At 41.3% G+C, this 19441-nt stretch overlaps 2 protein-coding genes across 2 annotated transcripts; both read right to left on the reverse strand.

Annotated features, from left to right (window-relative positions):
* Positions 1–105: 105 nt before the first annotated feature.
* On the reverse strand, positions 106–7254 carry LOC134058322 (E3 ubiquitin-protein ligase RNF126-like). The gene is made up of 9 exons (XM_062515589.1): positions 7120–7254; positions 5871–5929; positions 4059–4122; positions 3684–3919; positions 3232–3300; positions 2959–3028; positions 2643–2736; positions 2393–2508; positions 106–2206 (listed from the first exon to the last, which is right to left on the reverse strand). Exons 1-9 carry the CDS (start codon positions 7195–7197, stop codon positions 2060–2062), a joined length of 933 nt encoding a protein of 310 aa, XP_062371573.1. The 5' UTR covers positions 7198–7254; the 3' UTR covers positions 106–2059.
* A 5807-nt stretch (positions 7255–13061) lies between these two features.
* On the reverse strand, positions 13062–18796 carry fstl3 (follistatin-like 3 (secreted glycoprotein)). Its single transcript, XM_062515591.1, has 5 exons — positions 18575–18796; positions 17115–17300; positions 14973–15188; positions 14448–14675; positions 13062–14266 (listed from the first exon to the last, which is right to left on the reverse strand). The coding sequence occupies exons 1-5, from the start codon at positions 18648–18650 to the stop codon at positions 14232–14234; spliced, it is 741 nt and encodes a 246-aa protein (XP_062371575.1). The 5' UTR covers positions 18651–18796; the 3' UTR covers positions 13062–14231.
* Between the last annotated feature and the right edge of the window lie 645 nt (positions 18797–19441).

A 19441-nucleotide genomic window follows, 5' to 3' on the forward strand; every position in this document is an offset into this window, starting at 1 on the left:
CACTGTTCTGTTGCAAGACTAATCGAGAAATAAGAAGTTGCAGACTACAGTACTACTACTACAACTATGCTAATTAAAAACAATGTAAACACAATGGACAAAATATAAAATACTCAAATTTCATTCACAGAATAAAACATGTTGTCATGATTCAGCCACGACTCTACTGTACGAATTTATCTACTAAAAAGCATGTCAGTTCTCTTCAGTATAAAACAGCAAATATGTGCACATGTAAAATACTTACAAGGGGATGACCACATTATTTTTTGAGGCACAGAACAGTGCTTAAACATTAATAGTTTGACTTCATTTCCATTTTACATTGACTTGACAATTCCCAGATGCCTGATTTCAAGGGCTGGTTTCCCAGACATGGCGTTAACCCTAGTCCTAAACTAGCTATTCATTAGTGGAGATCTTCACTGAAGCCCTTCTAGTAGGGCTATGCTTAATATGTCTGGGAAAACTCTACAAGTAAAAGGTATGGTGACAGACTAAACATAATGTCACACTGAATCTGTCGATCAAGTACTGGTGTTGGGTTATGTACAGTACCACATATCTGGGCAGTACAGTGGTAAATATATGTATGACATGCTAAAAAAACCCTCAATAATAATTGGATGTTATGGATGATTTACCAGCTTAGCAAATGTGACTAACTCGACATTTCTTACGTTTTGTAACAGAAATGTAACTGATATTCTGATAGCTGCTACTCATCAAATGTGGGTTGACAGACACATAACAAAACAGACAAAAAAAAAATGAATGTAAGCATTCTTGATTCTGCCTCAAAAGAACCAGACAAAACCTATTCATGGCACATTCCATTTCATTAACATTATTAATAATGTTTTGGCATGACTTGTCTCACAGCAATATTTCCCATTTCCAAGTCTGACTCATATCAATAAAGATTTTCTTAATCATAACTTGGTTCAGGATACAGTTTACTATTTTCAAGATGTGCCATGTTCAATCTGCAGTGAGGTTGGTACACACCATTTGAATCTGTGATGGCATCTTCTTATAGTACAGACAGACAGTCATCCTTCCTATCCTGCAAGGTTGTGTCAGTTTCAGTTGTCAGCTGCTTTACAGCAGACTAAATGTGAATGCTTGGTGACTGCAATAGAGCAGAGGATGTCATCAGTCTTGGTGTTGGGAACTTCACCATGGCAATGCCACTTTCAGCAGGGCAGCTGGCTTTTCACAACCACACAATAATCAGATGTGTCATTTTCTATTCTGACACTACACAAACTATATCCTAAAATATTCACCACTAATAGATTATCCTCTGTGTGTGTGTGTTGTGTGTGTGTGTGTGTGTGTGTGTATGTGTGACTTCTGTCATGTTTCCCTTTTAATCTGAATGTTTAGACTTAGCTTTCAGAGCTTCACATCTGGTTGCTGTCCCACAAGTCTACCCCCAGAGGTCGGGTAGGGCTCTGTACAACTGTAGTCCCAACAACACCTACATACATTTACAAGTTCAGATTCTAAAAAACTAACAATCGTCAAAACAGTTAGCACAAGCCATTTTCACAGATATGGGCTCTATTGAAAAATAATATATAGGTCAGCACGTGAGCACATAACATATAATTTCTCCTTTATCGCCTTAATTGTGCTGCCAAAATATTAAACATAATAAATCTTTCCTCGAGAAAGTATAGCATGCCCGGTCCTTCCCTCTTTGAGAAAGACTGAGCACGAGCAAAATGTCTGCAGTTCAAGGAATCCTCCTGTTCTTTAGCTGAACGAGGCCCCCTAGAGGACGGACCCACCCACTGCCTGCAGGCGCTCCGGAGCCCTGAAGCCGCTCACTCCTCACGCGCAACGGTCCAGCTGGCAAGGGGCCAGGTTTCACGGAGACCTTTCGGGGGCAGAGGTAGGGCTGCCCGCAATGTATAGATTTGTATACGTCATGTCATCCGCACCAAACTGACAGGGCTGGTCAAATCCCTATCGCTGAAGAGGCCCCGGGGCCACATACTCGGACCAAGAGCAGGAGGCCAAGTGCGTTGGCAGCCACTCGGAGCATCTGGTCTTAAGAGTTGTTTGGCATGCGGTCATCGTTCGGAGGGCTTTCTCCGCTCCCAGGGCCAGGAGGAGAGTTCATCTCGGACATTCCGGGTGGGTCCGTGGCCGTGTTTTGGCCACTCAAGCTCTTCCGGCATACCGGGCACGTGTCATGCTGGGGAACATAAAAAAAACAAAAAAAAAACAAACACACACACACACACACACACACACACAAAACACACACACACACACACACACACACGGTAAATATCCACAACAGGTATTAGAGACAAATCCATTGCCTCGTCACATCTAAGGGCAGCCTACTAATCCCCATACTCCTCGGGCTTGGCCTCACCTGTTCCAGCCAGGGCACTATGCAGTCGTTGTGAAACAAATGATTGCACGGCAGCTGCCTGACCATCTCCCCAGCACTGTAGTCCTCTTTGCACACCGGGCACTCAAGTCCAGAGCCTTAAAAAAAAAAAACAATCAAAAGAGGATTCAGGGAAACTGACAGACAGTTTACTAGTGATACTGTGTTCAAAGACAAAGATGGAGCAAGGGATTGAGTGCCCAGAGACGAATGGGGTTCTTTGCAGACTCACCGACATGTTCGTCTGTGATTTCCACCGTAGGGAGGTTTTTGATCTTTTCCCTATCTGCTGGCGGTGGGCCAGTGTTCTCAAACTGATTTAGTAACTGGTGAGAGGGGGAAAAAAAGAGTCTTGTTTTAAGTATTCAGATAATTGATCGGCTTAATGGACTGCTAAATAATAATAAAAAATGGAATTTCATAATGGAAAAACATGTCTTAAATTTCAGAGTTGTATTTGGCATAAACATTGACAGAAACATAAATGTAATCTGAACATTTGACTGCCACTGCCTGACTAGTGTTTGTGCTGTATACGGTGTGTGTACCTGTGTAATGATTGCATCTAAGCCATTGGCACCCCATGCATAATCCATTGGGTTTGAGTGAAGAACACCCCTGAAAAAGAGAGATTTTCTTAAAGCTCAATTTCAATACACAATCGTGTTTAAACAGAGAAATTATAAATGTAACATTATATATATATATATATATATATATATATATATATACACACACACATATATATATATATAAAATATATATATATATATATATATATATTCTATATATTCTATTCTAATGCTGATCTTCACCCTTACCATGGTCCCACACCGATATTTGGCATTGCTGTGGGTGCAATTATCCCATTCACCAGTTGCTGAATGATTCTAGGAGAGTCATGGGCAAACATAAATATCACTCATATCATTCTAAAGACATATCTGTTCAAAATGCACTGTTTAAAATGAAGCGTTTCCTATATATTAATGTTTGTATATTATAGTATTTAGTTATTTCATTAAGTTATTGATTGAATTGACATTGTTGTTTATTATTGCTATTCTCCTTAATGTAGTATTACCAACCTTTAACGTTACTGTTAAATGTAACTATTGTATTATTGTTATTTGTACATTTTGTACTGTATTGTTATCTTGCTCTGGGCAAAAGCGTCTGCTAAATACCATAACGATAATTAAGACATTTGCAAATCAGCGCAGCGAATAAATCAGTGATTCAATGAAGTGACCAACGGGTGCATGGCGCTTACCCCTCTAGTGTGGGCACACCCTCGTGCCGGACTGTGTGCCTCCTTGGGACATGGCGTCCCCTGGGCTGCCTGGCACCGTACCGCTGCCGAGATGCCATCTCACGTTCCCGTCTGTTCTCGGCCTCCCGATTGTCTTCCGGTGGCAACCCTGACCCAAGGTCGAAGGGGTCATCAAAGATGCCCAGGGCGAATTGCCCATATGCCGAGGGAAACGTAAACAAATGGTGGTCCATATTCTGTGCAAGGACAACACGATCAAATGATGATTATGTGCCATGGTCAACAATATGGCCAACAGATTCTCATTCATTTACTTTACTTTAAGTCCTTGGCTGTATACACAAACTGAAAAGAAAAGAAGTACATTTCACAAACCTCAAACCTCTGTTGTTGGTGTTGGTCACTGCTTGATATGCTTGATGTAGACCCATTTTCTGTGCTGAAGGGTAAATGAATGGAATGTTGTTAGTGGAGTCAGACGTTGCAGTGCACCAAAGAGCAAGAACTGTAATGGCACCAGACTATGTACCCCTTTACCTCTGCCCCATATTTTATTTTTTGTCCTCTGTTACTTTAGCTCTAACTCCTTATCATTTTCTTTCATTCTTGTTTTTATGTTTATTAATATTATCACAAGGGCCACTGTTGTCATCTATAAGGTTGAGATTTTTTGTTTGTTATTTTCTTTATTTAGCTTATTTTATTATTATTATTATTATTATTATTATTATTATCTGATGTAATGCACTTTGGTGCAATGCTGTTGCTTTTAAATGTGCTATGGAAGTAAGTTGACTTGACTTGTAGTGTAGACTAAACATACACTATATTGGCAAAAGTATTAGGTTGCCTGCCTTGACTCGCATATGAATTTAAATGACATCCCATTCTTAATCCATAGGGTTTAATATGACGGCAGTCCACTCTTGGCAGCTATAACAGCTTCAACTCCTCTGGGAAGGCTTTCCACAAGGTTTAGGTGAGTGTTCATGGGAATTTTTGACCAATCTTCCAGAAGCGCATTTGTGAGGTCACACACAGATGTTGGAGACTGGCTCTCATTCATCCAAAAGGTGCTCTATTGGGTTGAGGTCAGGACACCAAGCTCTGTCATCCATCCATGGACCTTGCTTTGCACATTGGTGAACAGTCATGTTAGAATAGGAAGGGGCTATCCCCAAACTGGGCTTGGCCCCTTAGTTCCAGTGAAAGGAACTCTGAATTCTTCAGCAATAACCAAGAGATTTTGGACAATTCCATGCTCCCAACTTTGTGGGAACAGTTTAAAGATGGCCACTTCCTGTTAATTCCTATTAATATTTGAGGTATCCACAACACATGCACATGGAGAAATTAAGGATAAAGGTGTGGTAGCCATTTTTGGTCATTTATATAGTACAAAAATAGCATATGTAAACTATAAACTATATAGAGATATGGTCAATACTTAATCAGTTAGAATACAAATTATTAGCTTCTCAATGTTGTAACATTTCCTTCAGACAAATGCACTTAATTTGACTGTTACACGGCTGCTTATTCACTCTAGCAAAAGAGGAACTCTATCTAATTACCTATGGTACAGCATTGAAACTTTGCACAATAAATGTCCATTCACTGAGCTACTTCTACATACATTTCCAAGCTCCTACTAGCAACCACACTATACAATATTCTTTTGAAAATGACGGCAAAACACAACTGTCCCTTGTTATCCTTAAAATCTGTATGCCCACTATATATGAACTAAAAAATATATGATTTTTTCCCCCTTCAAATTCAATTCAAATCAATACTTGATCAATCAATTCTCATTCTTAATGCACTTCTGAATTCTGCACAACCCTGGATGTTACAGCAACAACGTAATCTGATTTGACACAGAATGACCCAAATGTCTTCTTTCAATGAAAAATAAACAGCAAAATGGTCACCGTGTCTAAATCACAGCTTTGTCGTTGCACAGGCTCCAGCATAGGGAACTGGCACACCACAATGTGGACCTTTATTATGGCATCTAACAAACAAAAAGAGAATGTGCATAGAGCTACATGTGCTGTGATGTGCACAATTACATTTCAGTCACAGACTTTGCACTGAAAATGGTCTGAACTCTGCACTTGTTTTATTATCTAACACATTTCTCATTTAAAAAAAAAAACATACACAAATCAAGAATATACAAACCTTCTCTCCTCCAGTAACTCTTCTATAAAACCAGAATCACAACGAGGGCATGTGTAATCCTGTAAAACACAACCAGCATGTTTACCAGTTCAGTCTGGTATGGACTGTTAGATAAACAATTTCACAGAAATCGTATCGTGAGTTATGAGTTAGATTGCTGAGAAACATGTTAATGTTTACACATTAAATCTGTATCAATGCTGATCTCAGCACAACTCAAGACTTGACTGCAAGACAGACTTTACAACATAATTTTCTGCAGAAAAAAGAAAGTCATTGTCAATTTGTATTACTTACAAGAATAATGCAATAACAATGATGAAATATGTAACAATAGCCAAAGTACGTTTACCAAGTTAAGTAAGTGAAAGCTGAGCCTTTGCCTTTATGCCTTTGGACAGATAATGCAAGCAGAGATTAAAAAACAATGAGCAATAATGTTGGTCAGACCAGGTAAGTAGGAAGGACACAGTGAGAAGACATTTGCTCACATGAAGTTGACCGTGTTGGATGATATATGTGTGACCTATTGTTACTTCATAGCCACCACTTTGTGACTAACTTACTTAAACTAAATTTGAAAATAGTCCAATAGCCTATTTCATGAGCCTGTAAAAAAAAAAACATTGGGTTCCTGAAAATCTCACGGCACACCATTTACGAACCACTGCAATGCCTAGAGCACTGTAGTTGATATTACGGTATGTGCTGTTTGTTGTTGACACAGTAGAGCACTTCAAGCAATCAAGTCTCCTGCGTGTAACCAAGTCAAGAACATGTGAAGGACAAGAAGTCAATCGTGGAGCTGCACACACTGAACCCTGGCTGATTTAAAGCAATTCTAGCAGGGAGATACATTTGAACAGCTAACATTAGCGTTGGGGTATTGTAGCGAATCGATGAATACCAGCTAGCAAGTAACCACTATAAGACCAGAAAATAAACATTCCTGGTGGATAAAACACCTAATTTAATGTAGAGGTTGAAAATACACGCCACTGAGTAACAGTTAAGCACAGTGTACCATTAATCTAGACTGCAATTTATATTAGGCTATAACGTTAGTGTGTTAGCTTGTCCAGCTAACATGCTAAGTGCAGTTTGATTCTTGACACATTGTAAGTTGTTAGGGTACGTTAACGTTAGCTTGGAGGCCATTTACAAATCGAGGGGATCGTTGCTTATCCGAAGCCCTCCTAAAATATGCAACTTGTGTCTAGCAAGTGTGCTTCACCCAGTTGTTACTCACAGGGAGACGGGGACTGATCTCTGTCGAGCACCTATGACAGAAAAACCGGTTGCTGGGACATGGAGGAGCTTCTGCCATCTTTCATCACTACCCTCCTAGAGAATCATGAGGGGAGGGTTTAAGTACGGATAACTGTCACGGCCAAAAAGAGTTCGTCCAGCAGTTTAGGCAAAGCGTTGGCAACATAATTATGAATTTAACAAAATATCCCCTCAATTTCCCATGTAGGGTGTTTAGTTTTAGCATACCCTTACAGATCACTCACAGAAAATCAGACCTACCTACATAGCTTAGGCAGGTACACATTTCTTAGATTTATTAAAGCACTCTCTTTATTCGTTTTTGATTATACTACATGTAAAGAATTGATTAGGCCTACCATTAAATATCTGCCTAATTAGGCCCAACTATTCGAATTGCTATAAAGTAGGCTACGAAAATGTTGTAATTCAAAGAGCGCCACAGGGTGGTGTCCTAGTGACTGGTCTATCATGAATCAGAATGAAATTCCAATTAGCCTAGTTGTAGGCTGTGCAATTGGATTTGTCTTTTAAATATATAATTGTTTAAATAGGCTGTGTGAATTCATATATTTATATTTATGTATATATACACACTATATTACATACTATAGTAGCAGTTAGTAGCAGTATAGTAGTTAAAAATGTGATGCAATTTGCCATGCTTGGTAGACTCACAAAAATATCTATAGTTCACTGCACCTGATTGCACAGGCGGCCACCCTAACTTGATTTAACGTGAGCAAATGAGTTTAAAATAGCCACTGAAATTAGAGCCAGAATCATGCCATAGTCATCTGATCTATGGGCTATCCTAAGCAATAAAACAAATTCCTTGCTGTAGCCTACCCTAAGCTATCTCTCTGAATCGGTTTCTCAGATAAGATTGCAGAGGGAGTGATAAATCTGGTATCATTTTCTACATTTTTCACAAGCATATTTAATATGAATCCCAGATACCCATAACAGACATTCATTTTCCACAGAAGCTCGGCGATGCACTTTCATCCAGGCCCAACTGGATCAGCACTCCTCTGTTTTAAAATATCTCTGGCACTACTTCTCACATGGAAGTAGGAGTGCCTGACTGACAGTCTGTTATCCATTTCCCTTTCAAAAATGTTAAAACTTGCCTAAATGCTTAGCACAGTAAGAGGCAAGTTGTTAAATCTATCCATCTGACCTATTTATGCACACTAACTCACTATGTGGAGGCTTTCTGACATCCATTTAAATCTTGATAAACAAACAAAACCAAATGAAATACACCCTGTGCAATTGACTCTGCTGCAAGACATCAGTGCACAAAGAGTTTGAGTCTCTGTATGAAACACGAGCACCATCTTGTCTGAGAGAGGGAGATTAAACAAAGATTAAATTAGGAATATTAGGAGAACATTGTAATTCTATCAGGCTGGGGTTCCGTTGGCCTGTGTTGTGTCTGTGCACTGTGGGAGCTGCAGAGGCACCGCTGTCCCATGGACTGCGATTAGAAAGGTCTGATACCAGAGAAGTTGCTATGTCTGTGTCAGTGAAGTGAGCCATTGTCTCCCGGTTCCAAATGCGTCATCGCAGCAGTCCAGTGTTCATTGTAGCACTCAGAATGAAGACTGACAATGTTTTGCTGATTGAGGGCCAGAGACCGGTCATGAAATTGACTCAAATGCAGACAGCGACATGTTCTCTCTGTGAGGAGAGAAGTATTGATACACTTTTTAAACAAAATTCCCTTGAGAGTTGTTGTGGTTGTGAATGGTCTGTTTTTACTTTTCTTAATTACATGTTTGACTGGCATCACAGAAAAAACAACATTGTCATGTTCATTTTGGTGTTTTGGAAAAATGTAATGTTTGTTTCCTGTGGTTTTTGTTACTTATTTCCTCCTTAAACTGTGGGAGAAGGTTGTTATAGCCTTGTTCAAGTGATTAATTCGGAAATCTGCTTCTAGGAATAAACATGCTTGAATAGCTTTTTGGACCACTCAAACCATTGGAAATGTAACGCTTTATGAAATGTTGTGTATGTTCGCTTTGGACAAAGGCGTCTGCTAAATAACAATAGCCATAACCATAACCATAACCATAACCATATGTCAATGCACGCATCTGAATGATCCACTCCTTGTGACATACATTGTGACTATTGGTCAAACTGAACCCTATCACCAAATTTCCAGGAACTTCTGCTGGTCTCAGGATAACCCACAGTGCCCACATGGTAAAATGTGTTAATTACCCTCCTGGTGAGTTGCCTCAGGGGCAACTGTCACCTCACAGAGCAGTTCCAGACTCTCCAGCGGGGAAGGCTGTGTGCACAGTTCCGGCCGGCGGCGGGCCCCCAGTGCACAGACACAGCAATAACAGCAGACTGGAACTTCCTGGGCCTCTTAGTCATGGCTCACTTGTTTTCTACTCCTCCCACTTGCCCCACACACACACACACACACTCCTCCTGAAGCCAAGTCCATCACGACATACATTTGCTGACGGGATGTGTCAGAGCAGGAGTTGAGAAACACTTTACAGCATCCTGGAAATGACTTCCTGACTACCATTGAGGGCCATAGAGGCTTTGCTACCCACTAAAACATTTACTTAAGGGGAAGATGGAAACACTTTAAACACTTGCAGAGGGCAAGATACAACATATAATTAAGGTCAGATTAAACAGAATCAAGTTATTTCAATCACAAGGCCCAGGCCCCTTGAAATATTCTTTCTGGGAAATATCCTTCACAGTTTTACTTTTCCATTGTGGTGATAGGATTGTCATAAATATTGTCCCTATTGCAAAAGACACAATGATTCCATCACTTCCCTGCCAAAGAGTATGGATGACAGAGCACCAACATGTGGCCACAATTAACAGTTGAATTTCACACTTTTCTTCATCCGGCCTTCATATGGCCAGGACTTCCGTCTGTGGCCGTAATAGAGGCAACTGTTAAGTTGTTGTGCTCAACAAGGTGGAAACAATGTGTAATTGTCATGCATGTTAACGTTTCTGATGTTACTCCAGTGTGCACTGGTCTTTGGAATGAATTACTCAGAATGGTCACAGAAACGACGTGTGAAAACGTTTCGAAAATTGAACAAAACAGTCCCAGCTTTACAATATCATTTGAGAACAATTGTGTAATTAACCAGCTCGTTTGCATTCCATTATGTCTTGAAATCCTGGAAAATCCACCATAGCGCATGGAGTTGGCTATCGGCCATGACCGAGTCAGATCCCTATCAACAGCTGGAAGGAATTAGAGGCAGCACATGTGTCAAATGGATTTTGTTAAGGACGAGTGCACTGAAAACAGTACCATTAGCAAAGACCAACAATAATATGGACTCGGATGGTATGGGAGGCTCATCAGACTGTTGTTTTAGAGCTCCTGCATAGGGCTTGATCCAGGTCTTGCTCCATGGGTGCTCTCTGTAGTGATGGGCAAGGCTGAGAGGAAATGGTCTCCATATGGCTAGTGAGATCACCTTAAGCTATGGCTCCCTATTGTGAGTCACTGTATCGCCTCCTTGGGAATTTGTGGCCTTTTACTCAAATTTATTACACGAGGAGGGTTATCGATGAGGCTTTCCAAATCTTTGAATGTTCAGAAAATTGCCCACACTTTGGAAGTTGTTGGTGGTGCATAAGACAACAATAAATTGACATCAACGTGTGCGAGGTGAATGCTTGCGTGTGCAGAACTCACACAAGAAATAGGTCAGTGGATGTTGTGTTGCTTTGAGTGTGGCACTTTCAGGGGCCATTGGGTTAGTCTTATGTAAGCTTCTTGTGAGTTGTGTTACAGGGAACAGCTTCCCTGCTGCTTCTACCTGTGGACATTGTTCTGTCACAAGGGAGCCAAACATTTAGCTGAAGTCTTCATGAGTCAAAAATGTGCCTTTCTCTGCCTGGTGGGAGTATTATTTGGATTTTCTACCCCATATTAAATAAATACTTCGCTGGAGAAAGGCCAGGTAATGAATTAAACGTTTTTCTTTGCCTGTGAGGAGGGGAACGAGGAGTGGGCGAGGAACACAGCCTCGTCGGACCCAGCCAATCCTGCAGTGCCGCCAGTCACAGACCACACAGAGGGAGAGGAAAGGGGTCAGGCTCTCCCCAGTGGACTCGTCTGCGAGATCAGATCTGTGTTTGAGTTTCAGCAAAACAGTTTCAGCACACTTCTCGTTTGGAACGATTAAAGGTTGCTTAACTTCCGAATTCTAGATATCTCTCTCCAACCAAACTGTGCTGGTTTCTACCTTTTTACTCTGTGCAGATGTTTTTTTGGTAAACATACCCTTTAATAAATGTATCCCATAAAATCAATTTTGAGAAAACCCTATGTAATCCATTTATTACAAATCACAATGTTCTTTCTTGATAGGCCATATCATTCTGTCTCACTGCAAATGTGTGTTTGTAAAGGAGCACTTTACAAAATAAAAGAAAGATAGGAGCTTTAGCCTTGTTTGTCATTCCATCACACCCCTATATTCTATGAAAAGACCTGTTTGTCACGTGTACACTTTTTAAACTGTTTTGATAACATCAACCGTTTTAGAGTTCCTTTGTCATGCTCCCAATAATATTTTACAAAGCCTCAGTCTCATACCCTCTCTCCGGGAAGCAGAGGCCACTTTGAAGGACGACTAGCCACTTATTAGAACCAGACTACACATCACACAGCTTATATGGTCAAGTTTCACACATGACAGCTCTAGATCATAATAACAGTATGAGGAAAATCATTCACATCAACACATCGTATCTTCAGGGTGTTTCGTAAGGCCGCTGGGTCTAATCTGAGATGTTCAGGACTTCTCCCTCTCGATTACATTGGCCTACATATGCTCGGTCATAAATAGTGGATTTGATATCAAGTCCTTTGGTATAAGAGGACATAGTTTCCTCCTGACACGTCCCAAAGTTGATTCACCAGAGATTAAACCTGGCAAGACAGCAGACTGCTGAACATCATGTAGCCATTAGATCATTTTGAGGTCATACTATTGTTTTCTGATGAAATGGGCATAGCCAGTCTTGAGTCACAGGGTGAAGACAGAAAGGGTGGGATAGCTGGTGTGACACTTTTGATACAGTCTTTTTTTGCCCCCTTTAAAACCAAGAGGTTTCAAAAACTCACAGTGGAAACTTGAAAACTTCTGAAACCTGAGAAAGTGAACAATAGGCTCCTTTACACACATCCAGCAAGATGGATGGAGAGCAGCCTATTTATTTTTTTTTACAGCATTGTTATTGCCTGTTTGAGCAAACATTTAATTCCATTCCCAATGTAATAAAAGGGTGCTTGGATCAGAATATAAACATCTCCCCAAAGTCAAACCAGATGCTGGTGCCGTCAGAGGACTGAGTGCCTCTTTGGAGGAGGGAAAACAAGGGAGGTATTTCATACAGGAAAGTGACTCAGTACCCCCTCATCCCTCACCTCATCCACCTAAATCAGAAGGGAGCCTCCGAGACGGGGACAAGGGGCAGCACCTCCGCCCACTCTGATCCCCTCGCCTCTCATCTCCCCTTCCCGCTCAGAGGGACATCCATGTGCATGGCACGCAGAGTGCGTGTGTGTAAGAGCGAAAGAGAGAGAGAGAGAGAGAGAGAGAGAGACTGATGCAGTGCTCTGGAAGAGATAACAATCTTCACATTCGGTCATTTCAGATTCCCTGGGCCTTTGTAATCTTGTGGCTCTATGAAATAACGTTATGTTGTCCATTAACTGGCCAATGTTCTGTCTGGACCTGATAAAATAAATGGATAACAGGTTTTGCTCGCCTACCTTTGCTGAACGATGGAAAGATCAACAAGTCCAAAGACTTTTTGCTAAAGAGTTAAATTTGCTTGTTTATGTTGCTCAGAATGTAGTGGAAAAGAACATGTACATGGGTATAAAACACATCCAGACCAAAATATTCTTTAACATTTTTAATTTCAAACATCAGTACAAAAATACAAAAATAACTTGATACATTTATCCATCAAATTTCACAGTAGATATTTATACAGGATTGTGAAAGTAGCTCTATCAACAAGCATGGCAGAACATGAAATGCAGTACAATACCTGTACAGATACATTAGAATACTTACAACTGAACATGGGATGCTTTCAAATGAATCCTTTTAGAAAGTCTTAAGAGTTTTCTTCCATGACCGGATAGCCAATCGCATTTAGAATTCTGTGTGTGTGTAACCAATAAGGGGCAGAAAAACAATGAATGAACTCGGGTAACCCACCAGTACACAAAAAACAAAGGCAATGAAAATGATGATTTACTGAAAACTGCTTTTTTGTAGTCTAGTCTATTAGCATCCAGCTGGTAATTTTATTGATTGGTAGGTGATTACTTTTTCCAGACCCCAAACTGTTACACACATAAAGGCCCATGCAGAGTAGTAAAAACTGCATTTTTTGGCTGCCGACTCGACTCACCTCCAAACAAAGGCAAGAGGAATGTAAAGACAGAGGGACGCTGCTCCGCTTTGCCATTTGTCTACTCTACACTCTACAATTCTGTGATTAAGTTTCCAGCACGGCTAGCCAAAATGGCCGCACTGTCACTCAAATACACCACAGCAAGATATGTCATTGAAAACAGTTCTACCAGTATCAGACCTGCGCTGCCCAAGACGTAACAATAGATGATATTACAATAAATATTTTTCAAAATGATCTATGGGTATATGACTTCTAGATGAGAGAGGTATTAAATAGGTATTTTTATATTTTTTCTCCAATAAATAGTAGTGGTATTGTATTTACAATATGCACATCTTGCCAAACAAATCCCTCAAAGTGAACCAAAAAAATCTCCAAAATAGACATTTCAGTCAAAGAAAAAAAAAAGTCATCTCATGTAATATGTACTGCATGCATTAACATGTCAGTGGTTCCCGTTTTGCAGAAGACTTGCTCTTCCCACGGTCTACTCCACGTCCACATGTATTGTCAAAACACTGAAGCTACTGGAGACTAACAGGGGGGCCGTAAAGTCTCGACTAGGAACTCGCAAGCAGGCAATCCAATCCAAACCAAGCACTGGGAGTTTTATCACTTCGCGCCCGAAAATGTTTTCAGAAGTTAGTCGAGGGAATTCTCCTCACTCCCTTCTGCACCTGCACACAAAACCAGACGTAAGCCATCAGTTACAACCAAAAATAAACTCTTGTGTCAGACTTCAGCCAGTTGTGTGCTGCAACAATTAAGGCCCACATCTGGTTATTTTAGGCTATTTCGCCTTCCAAGAAGCATTCGTATTGCCAGTATTCCCAGGTGGAATGCAGGGCCAGGACTTACTTGAGCAGTGGCCGTAGTGGCGGACTCCTATGGACCGGCCCCTGAAGCAGGTGGCCCTGCGGAGGTGGCAGGCGCTGGAGTAGGTGATGTTGTCGTTGCCGCATATGGGGGACTCGGTGGCCATGGGCGGGGGGCAGGGGGCCGTGCGGCACATGACGCAGTGGGCACTGTTGGTCTGGTCAGTCACGCAGGTGTGCGTGCCCGGGCACACCACGTTGGAGCAGGACTCTGAGGGGAAAACCAGGCAGCAACACAACGGCACATCAACGGTAAAGACAGAAAATAAGGCATTGTGCGACAGTAGAGGGAAGAAAACCGGTGTGTGTCAAGTGTGTGTCAAGATTCAACAAAGGGAAGAAAATAAAGTTGAACATCAGCTGAAAATGGCCATTACATAGATAGATAGATAGAGTCTTTATTGTCCTATAAGGATATTCTTCTTCACACATCATCAATCAACATTCCATAAAAGAGCAGCATAGTGGGAGGAAAAACAAAGCGAGAAAACAGGAGTGGTGCTCTTACTTTTGCATTCCCCCTGGTACATGATCTCCAGATCGGGCTGCCCTTTGCACCTCGCCATGAGGAGGGCGCACTCGTCTTGGTAAGAGTTGCCATCGCTGCCGCAGACGGCGTGCTTGCCAGAGATGGTGGCGCAGTCGGGGGAACACACACACTGGGGCCGTCCCACCTTCATCTTACACACCTTCCCAGGGCCACACTTGACACCATTGCAGTTCTCTGTAAACACACGCCACCGGCTCAATCAGTGAAACTGAACAGAGACGAAGATCAAGTTCCTGAATTGAGCCTGCATCCCCACAAGTTCAGTTGGCACCGGAGGCTTTTTGACCTGACCTTTCACTGAGCATATCAATAAAACGGATAAAGTATCAAGCTGTGGCTTGCTGGCTTTGAGGATCAGGACAGGATCATCCCCTCGACAGATGCTATCTAGGGAATCTATATAATGAACATTCTGTCTCCTTTAGATCTTGTACTAAAGTATCGTTTTATGAGTCTCCAGGCGGATACCCTGCTGTCCTCTGATGCAAACTCCAAAGGCCTAATGGAGAAACCTCCTATCATCCTCCACTCTGTTTTTTGAGAGGGAGAAGAGAAGTGGGTGGAGGGGGGGATGTCTTGACAGCCATTCAGGATTTATGTTGCCTTCCGAAAAAAATTATGTTAGAAAGCGGATGGGTCAGGTAAGGAGCATTAGTCAAGCTTTCAGGAATGCTTTGAAGCACTTGACATCAGTAGCACACATGCAAGGCCATTCTGTGAGGTCCACACTCTCCTTTTTTAAGACAATCGAAGGCAAGCACACACACACACACACACACACACACACACACACACAGAAAAAAAGCCAGAACAGTCTCTTTCATTCTGTTTTTTAAAATGTTCACTGACGTTGATTGTGTGCGCTGTTATGAAAAACAGACATCTGAGCATGTGGCAGACATTTCTCCTGTGGCACGATGGAATTCAAAATCCCCCCCCAATCTTTTTTTAACATTGTCCAGCATTGTGCAAGCTGCAATGCTAACAGCACTTCAAGAGAAGGCATCTAATATACTGGATTAGACCATCATGGTGTAGTAACCAGTAGCCAGCTGCCGGCAAGCAATACATCTAGCAGTACATCTAGGCCTTTCGTAAGAATGTGAAGGACGATACTATGGTACTCTGGTATATGTATTTTCTCTGAGTAGACTGTTTATTCTACGAAACCCTGTGATTAGCTTACAATACTGAAGTTTAGCAGTGTAGTGAATGTAGCGTATACAAAAACACGCACTGCAGCCAGGGACTGATAATCACTTGCAGTCTTGCAACTGCTGAGTAAGACAGTGGCCTAATCGTTATCTTAATCAATCTTTTTCCGGAAAAAGCATGTAATAACTTCAGCATTTTGCTCTTTCAACACCTCTTTTGATTTATAATACTTCCTCCCAGCCATGTGTGTGTTTTAGTGTTCAGTCATGCTAACAGGTTGTGGCAGGGTGTCCAAATGTTTCCACAATCTTCTTTTGGGAGATTTGGGTGGGGTGTGGGGGGGGGGGACCGAAAATATCCTTGAGTGAACCTGAATACCTGGCTAAGACTTCTGAGAGTGGAACCTACTCGAAACAGCTGGAGAGAGTTAGATGGAACATCTGGCTTAGATCCATACCACAAATATGAAACACTATGAGAGAAAAGGCATATTTAAGAGGCCACAGCACATAATTGCATTTGTTATTGGTGTCAGTCAGTTTTCCCATGCACTGTGTGAATATAGAGTTATGTGCATCACAGTATTGTGAGAAAGTGAGGGTTGGGTCTAAAACTCAAGTGTAACCAACACAAATATTTTAACAGCACACAAACTACATTTTCATGAATGAATCTACAGCAGCTTCAAAAGCCACATAAGTCCTTCCAAATGCGACAATCAGCGATTACAAATATTATACTGTATACATTACAACGTATCAACCTCAATTTACCAATGTACACACAAAATTAAGTTATCCTCAAATAATACACCATCCAATACATCCACCAGTACTAAGCTATTACTTATATATACCAATTATATTAGGTTCTTCTTGAGGACCAAGCTATCATCATTCAAATGTCACCATGTCAAGTATTGAGGAAATGTATGCGTGGGGTCACCTTTGCAGGGCTTACAGGACACGATTCCCAGAATTCCAAGCAGGCTGACCTCGTTGATGGGCAGAGTGGTGTTGGACCAGGCGGTATCCAGGCGGCCACCGGCACAGCACTCCTCACGGGTCACCCCCCTCTTGAGCACCATGTCACAGCGCGGCTCGTGGCTCTGCTGCAGCCAGCACATCCCGGCTGGAAGACACCACACAGAGAAACCCATTAAATCCCACGGTTCTCCCACCAAACTACATGTTCACAAAGACTTAAGCCCCTATTTTCCGAATGTCAGTGACACAGTGGCACATCTGATCATTAATGTAGGCTAGACCTCATAAGATTGGGCCTGTTCTATGGTGATATGTTTCATAGACATACCTCAAGGACAGTGTTGCAGTCATTAAACTCTGTGCATCATTCGGCACAGAGATTCATAACTCATCGCAAGTTCCTACTCATACAGTAGCTGTGTTTTGTATGAAATGGTTGGTTGGCCTACAAGGAGAAATGCACTAGTTGTTCTTTGTTTAATGTCTAAAATGCCACTATAGGTCAGCCTACTTCTTATGTCTTCACTCTTAAAAACAAATAAGGCATGGGTACAATTTACACTCAGGCAGGTATTCTGACGTTCCATCAGTAAAATCAGGGTTTGGCAAAGCAGTCTTTAGTAGTAGCACTCCTGCTGCTTCGGCTGCAAAAATAGCTGTTCCTCCCATGAATCAATTTTAAGCCATGTCTTAATCAATTCTAACAATCTGTCTGCTCCTAAATTTGATATTGTTTCAGTTTAATTCTGTTTATCTTTATTGTCGTTGCTGTCGTTTTCCTTTGGTCAAAGTTGTCTATTGTTTTTTTGTGTGCTGCCTTCTTGACCTGGGCCCACTGGAAAAAGAGATAACAATCTAAATGTGTTCTATCCCCATGCTTAAATAAAGGTATACATAAAGATAAAAGATAAACAAAAAAATAAACACATTATTTCAGACAAGAGTGAAGGTTTTCAAATCAATTATGACAAACACCCAGTTGTACAAGAAACGTGGACAGAGAAACAGAGAAAATACAATTCTTGTGTAAATTGAGTCAAAACTGTCAGCAAGACATACTACTGGGGAAAGTAAAGTCTTATGTCCAATGATTTCACAGGGAAAATAATTACACTGTCCTTACATTTATACATCCCATGTGCACCTGCGCACAATAATAGCACGCTTTTAGAGATCCACAGAGACCAAGAGTGTTTAGGAAAGTGAATGAGCGCTTAAAACCTAAGTTCAGAGAGTTCACTTCACACAGTGATTGTGTGAACATAAATATTATAGGCAGGAAACAAGCAAGGAAATACAGCTTGACGACAAAAGTCGACACAATATTCATAGTACCGCAAACTAATACTTTAGTTTGCTCGTGAGCATAGATATGTAGCAACTCGCAAGTCAAAAGTGATTGACCTAAATGTATCTTACCATCGGCAGGATATTTTCCAAGTATCAGGCTCAACGCAAAAAGTAACGTGCAATGCAGACCGACGAAAGCGTTCATGGTGATCTCAAAAAAGTTTTCGATAAGTTTTAGAAACGTTAGAAGTTGTGTCGCCCGTTCCTCGAAACGTATAAGAATGCAGCCGTCTTCTTCAAAAGGACCCTCTCTGCCTTCTCTCTGACGTGAATGAGTGTGTTGTGGATGATGTCGTTCCGCCTCTATATAAATATTTTGCCTTGCCTGGGTTATGCCTCTGGGATGGGCAATGCTCTTCAGCCAGTTATATTGCTGCGACGGGAAGTTTTGACGTTTGAGGTCCAGCCAAATATGGGAAAACTAAGCCCCAAATCCTTCACATCAGTGTCGTAACATTAATGCAGTTTATTCTCTACTCTTTATAGTCAGTAGGCTATAATGGATTTACAGTGCATGTCACTTCACCACTAAAATGCTCATTTGCACTTTGAGGTCGCCTGGACCTCAATCCCTCTGCTGATGTGGTGAGCCTGAAACATTTATCTGTTTTAAACACGTGCTTAATAGGCCTACTGTAGCTCTATAGTCCACACATGTTGAATAGTCTTAATTATGTTACAAACTTCACTTGGAGTTTCAAAACAAGCAACACTGGACAATTGGCTAGCCAACAGCTGCTGTGTTAGAACTTAAAAGTAGTACAGTTTGCCTTTTCTGATGTCCAGAGATTCATAAACTGCAGTTATTTCTTCTAGAATGGTTTCTTATTTCTTTCACACTCTGAGGCCCACGTGAAGTTTGACTTCACTTACAATCACTGATGAGTCCTGGAGTGATTTCATTTCCAGTACTCTTCACAAATCTCCAGTGATGCC

The sequence above is a fragment of the Sardina pilchardus genome, chromosome 15 (genome assembly GCF_963854185.1).
Source record: "Sardina pilchardus chromosome 15, fSarPil1.1, whole genome shotgun sequence".
In the NCBI taxonomy this organism is placed as follows: domain Eukaryota; kingdom Metazoa; phylum Chordata; class Actinopteri; order Clupeiformes; family Clupeidae; genus Sardina; species Sardina pilchardus.

Coding starts and splice junctions, on each gene's coding strand:
- LOC134058322 (XM_062515589.1), bottom strand. CDS start 7,197: ATGGCAGAAGCTCCTCCATGTCCCAGCAACCGGTTTTTCTGTCATAGG. Junction 2,737..2,958: donor TAGATGCAATCATTACACAG/GTACACACACCG, acceptor CCCTCTCACCAG/TTACTAAATCAGTTTGAGAA. Junction 2,509..2,642: donor AATCACAGACGAACATGTCG/GTGAGTCTGCAA, acceptor TTTTTTTTTAAG/GCTCTGGACTTGAGTGCCCG.
- fstl3 (XM_062515591.1), bottom strand. CDS start 18,650: ATGAACGCTTTCGTCGGTCTGCATTGCACGTTACTTTTTGCGTTGAGC. Junction 17,301..18,574: donor TGGAAAATATCCTGCCGATG/GTAAGATACATT, acceptor GGTGTCTTCCAG/CCGGGATGTGCTGGCTGCAG. Junction 14,676..14,972: donor GTACCAGGGGGAATGCAAAA/GTAAGAGCACCA, acceptor TTTTCCCCTCAG/AGTCCTGCTCCAACGTGGTG.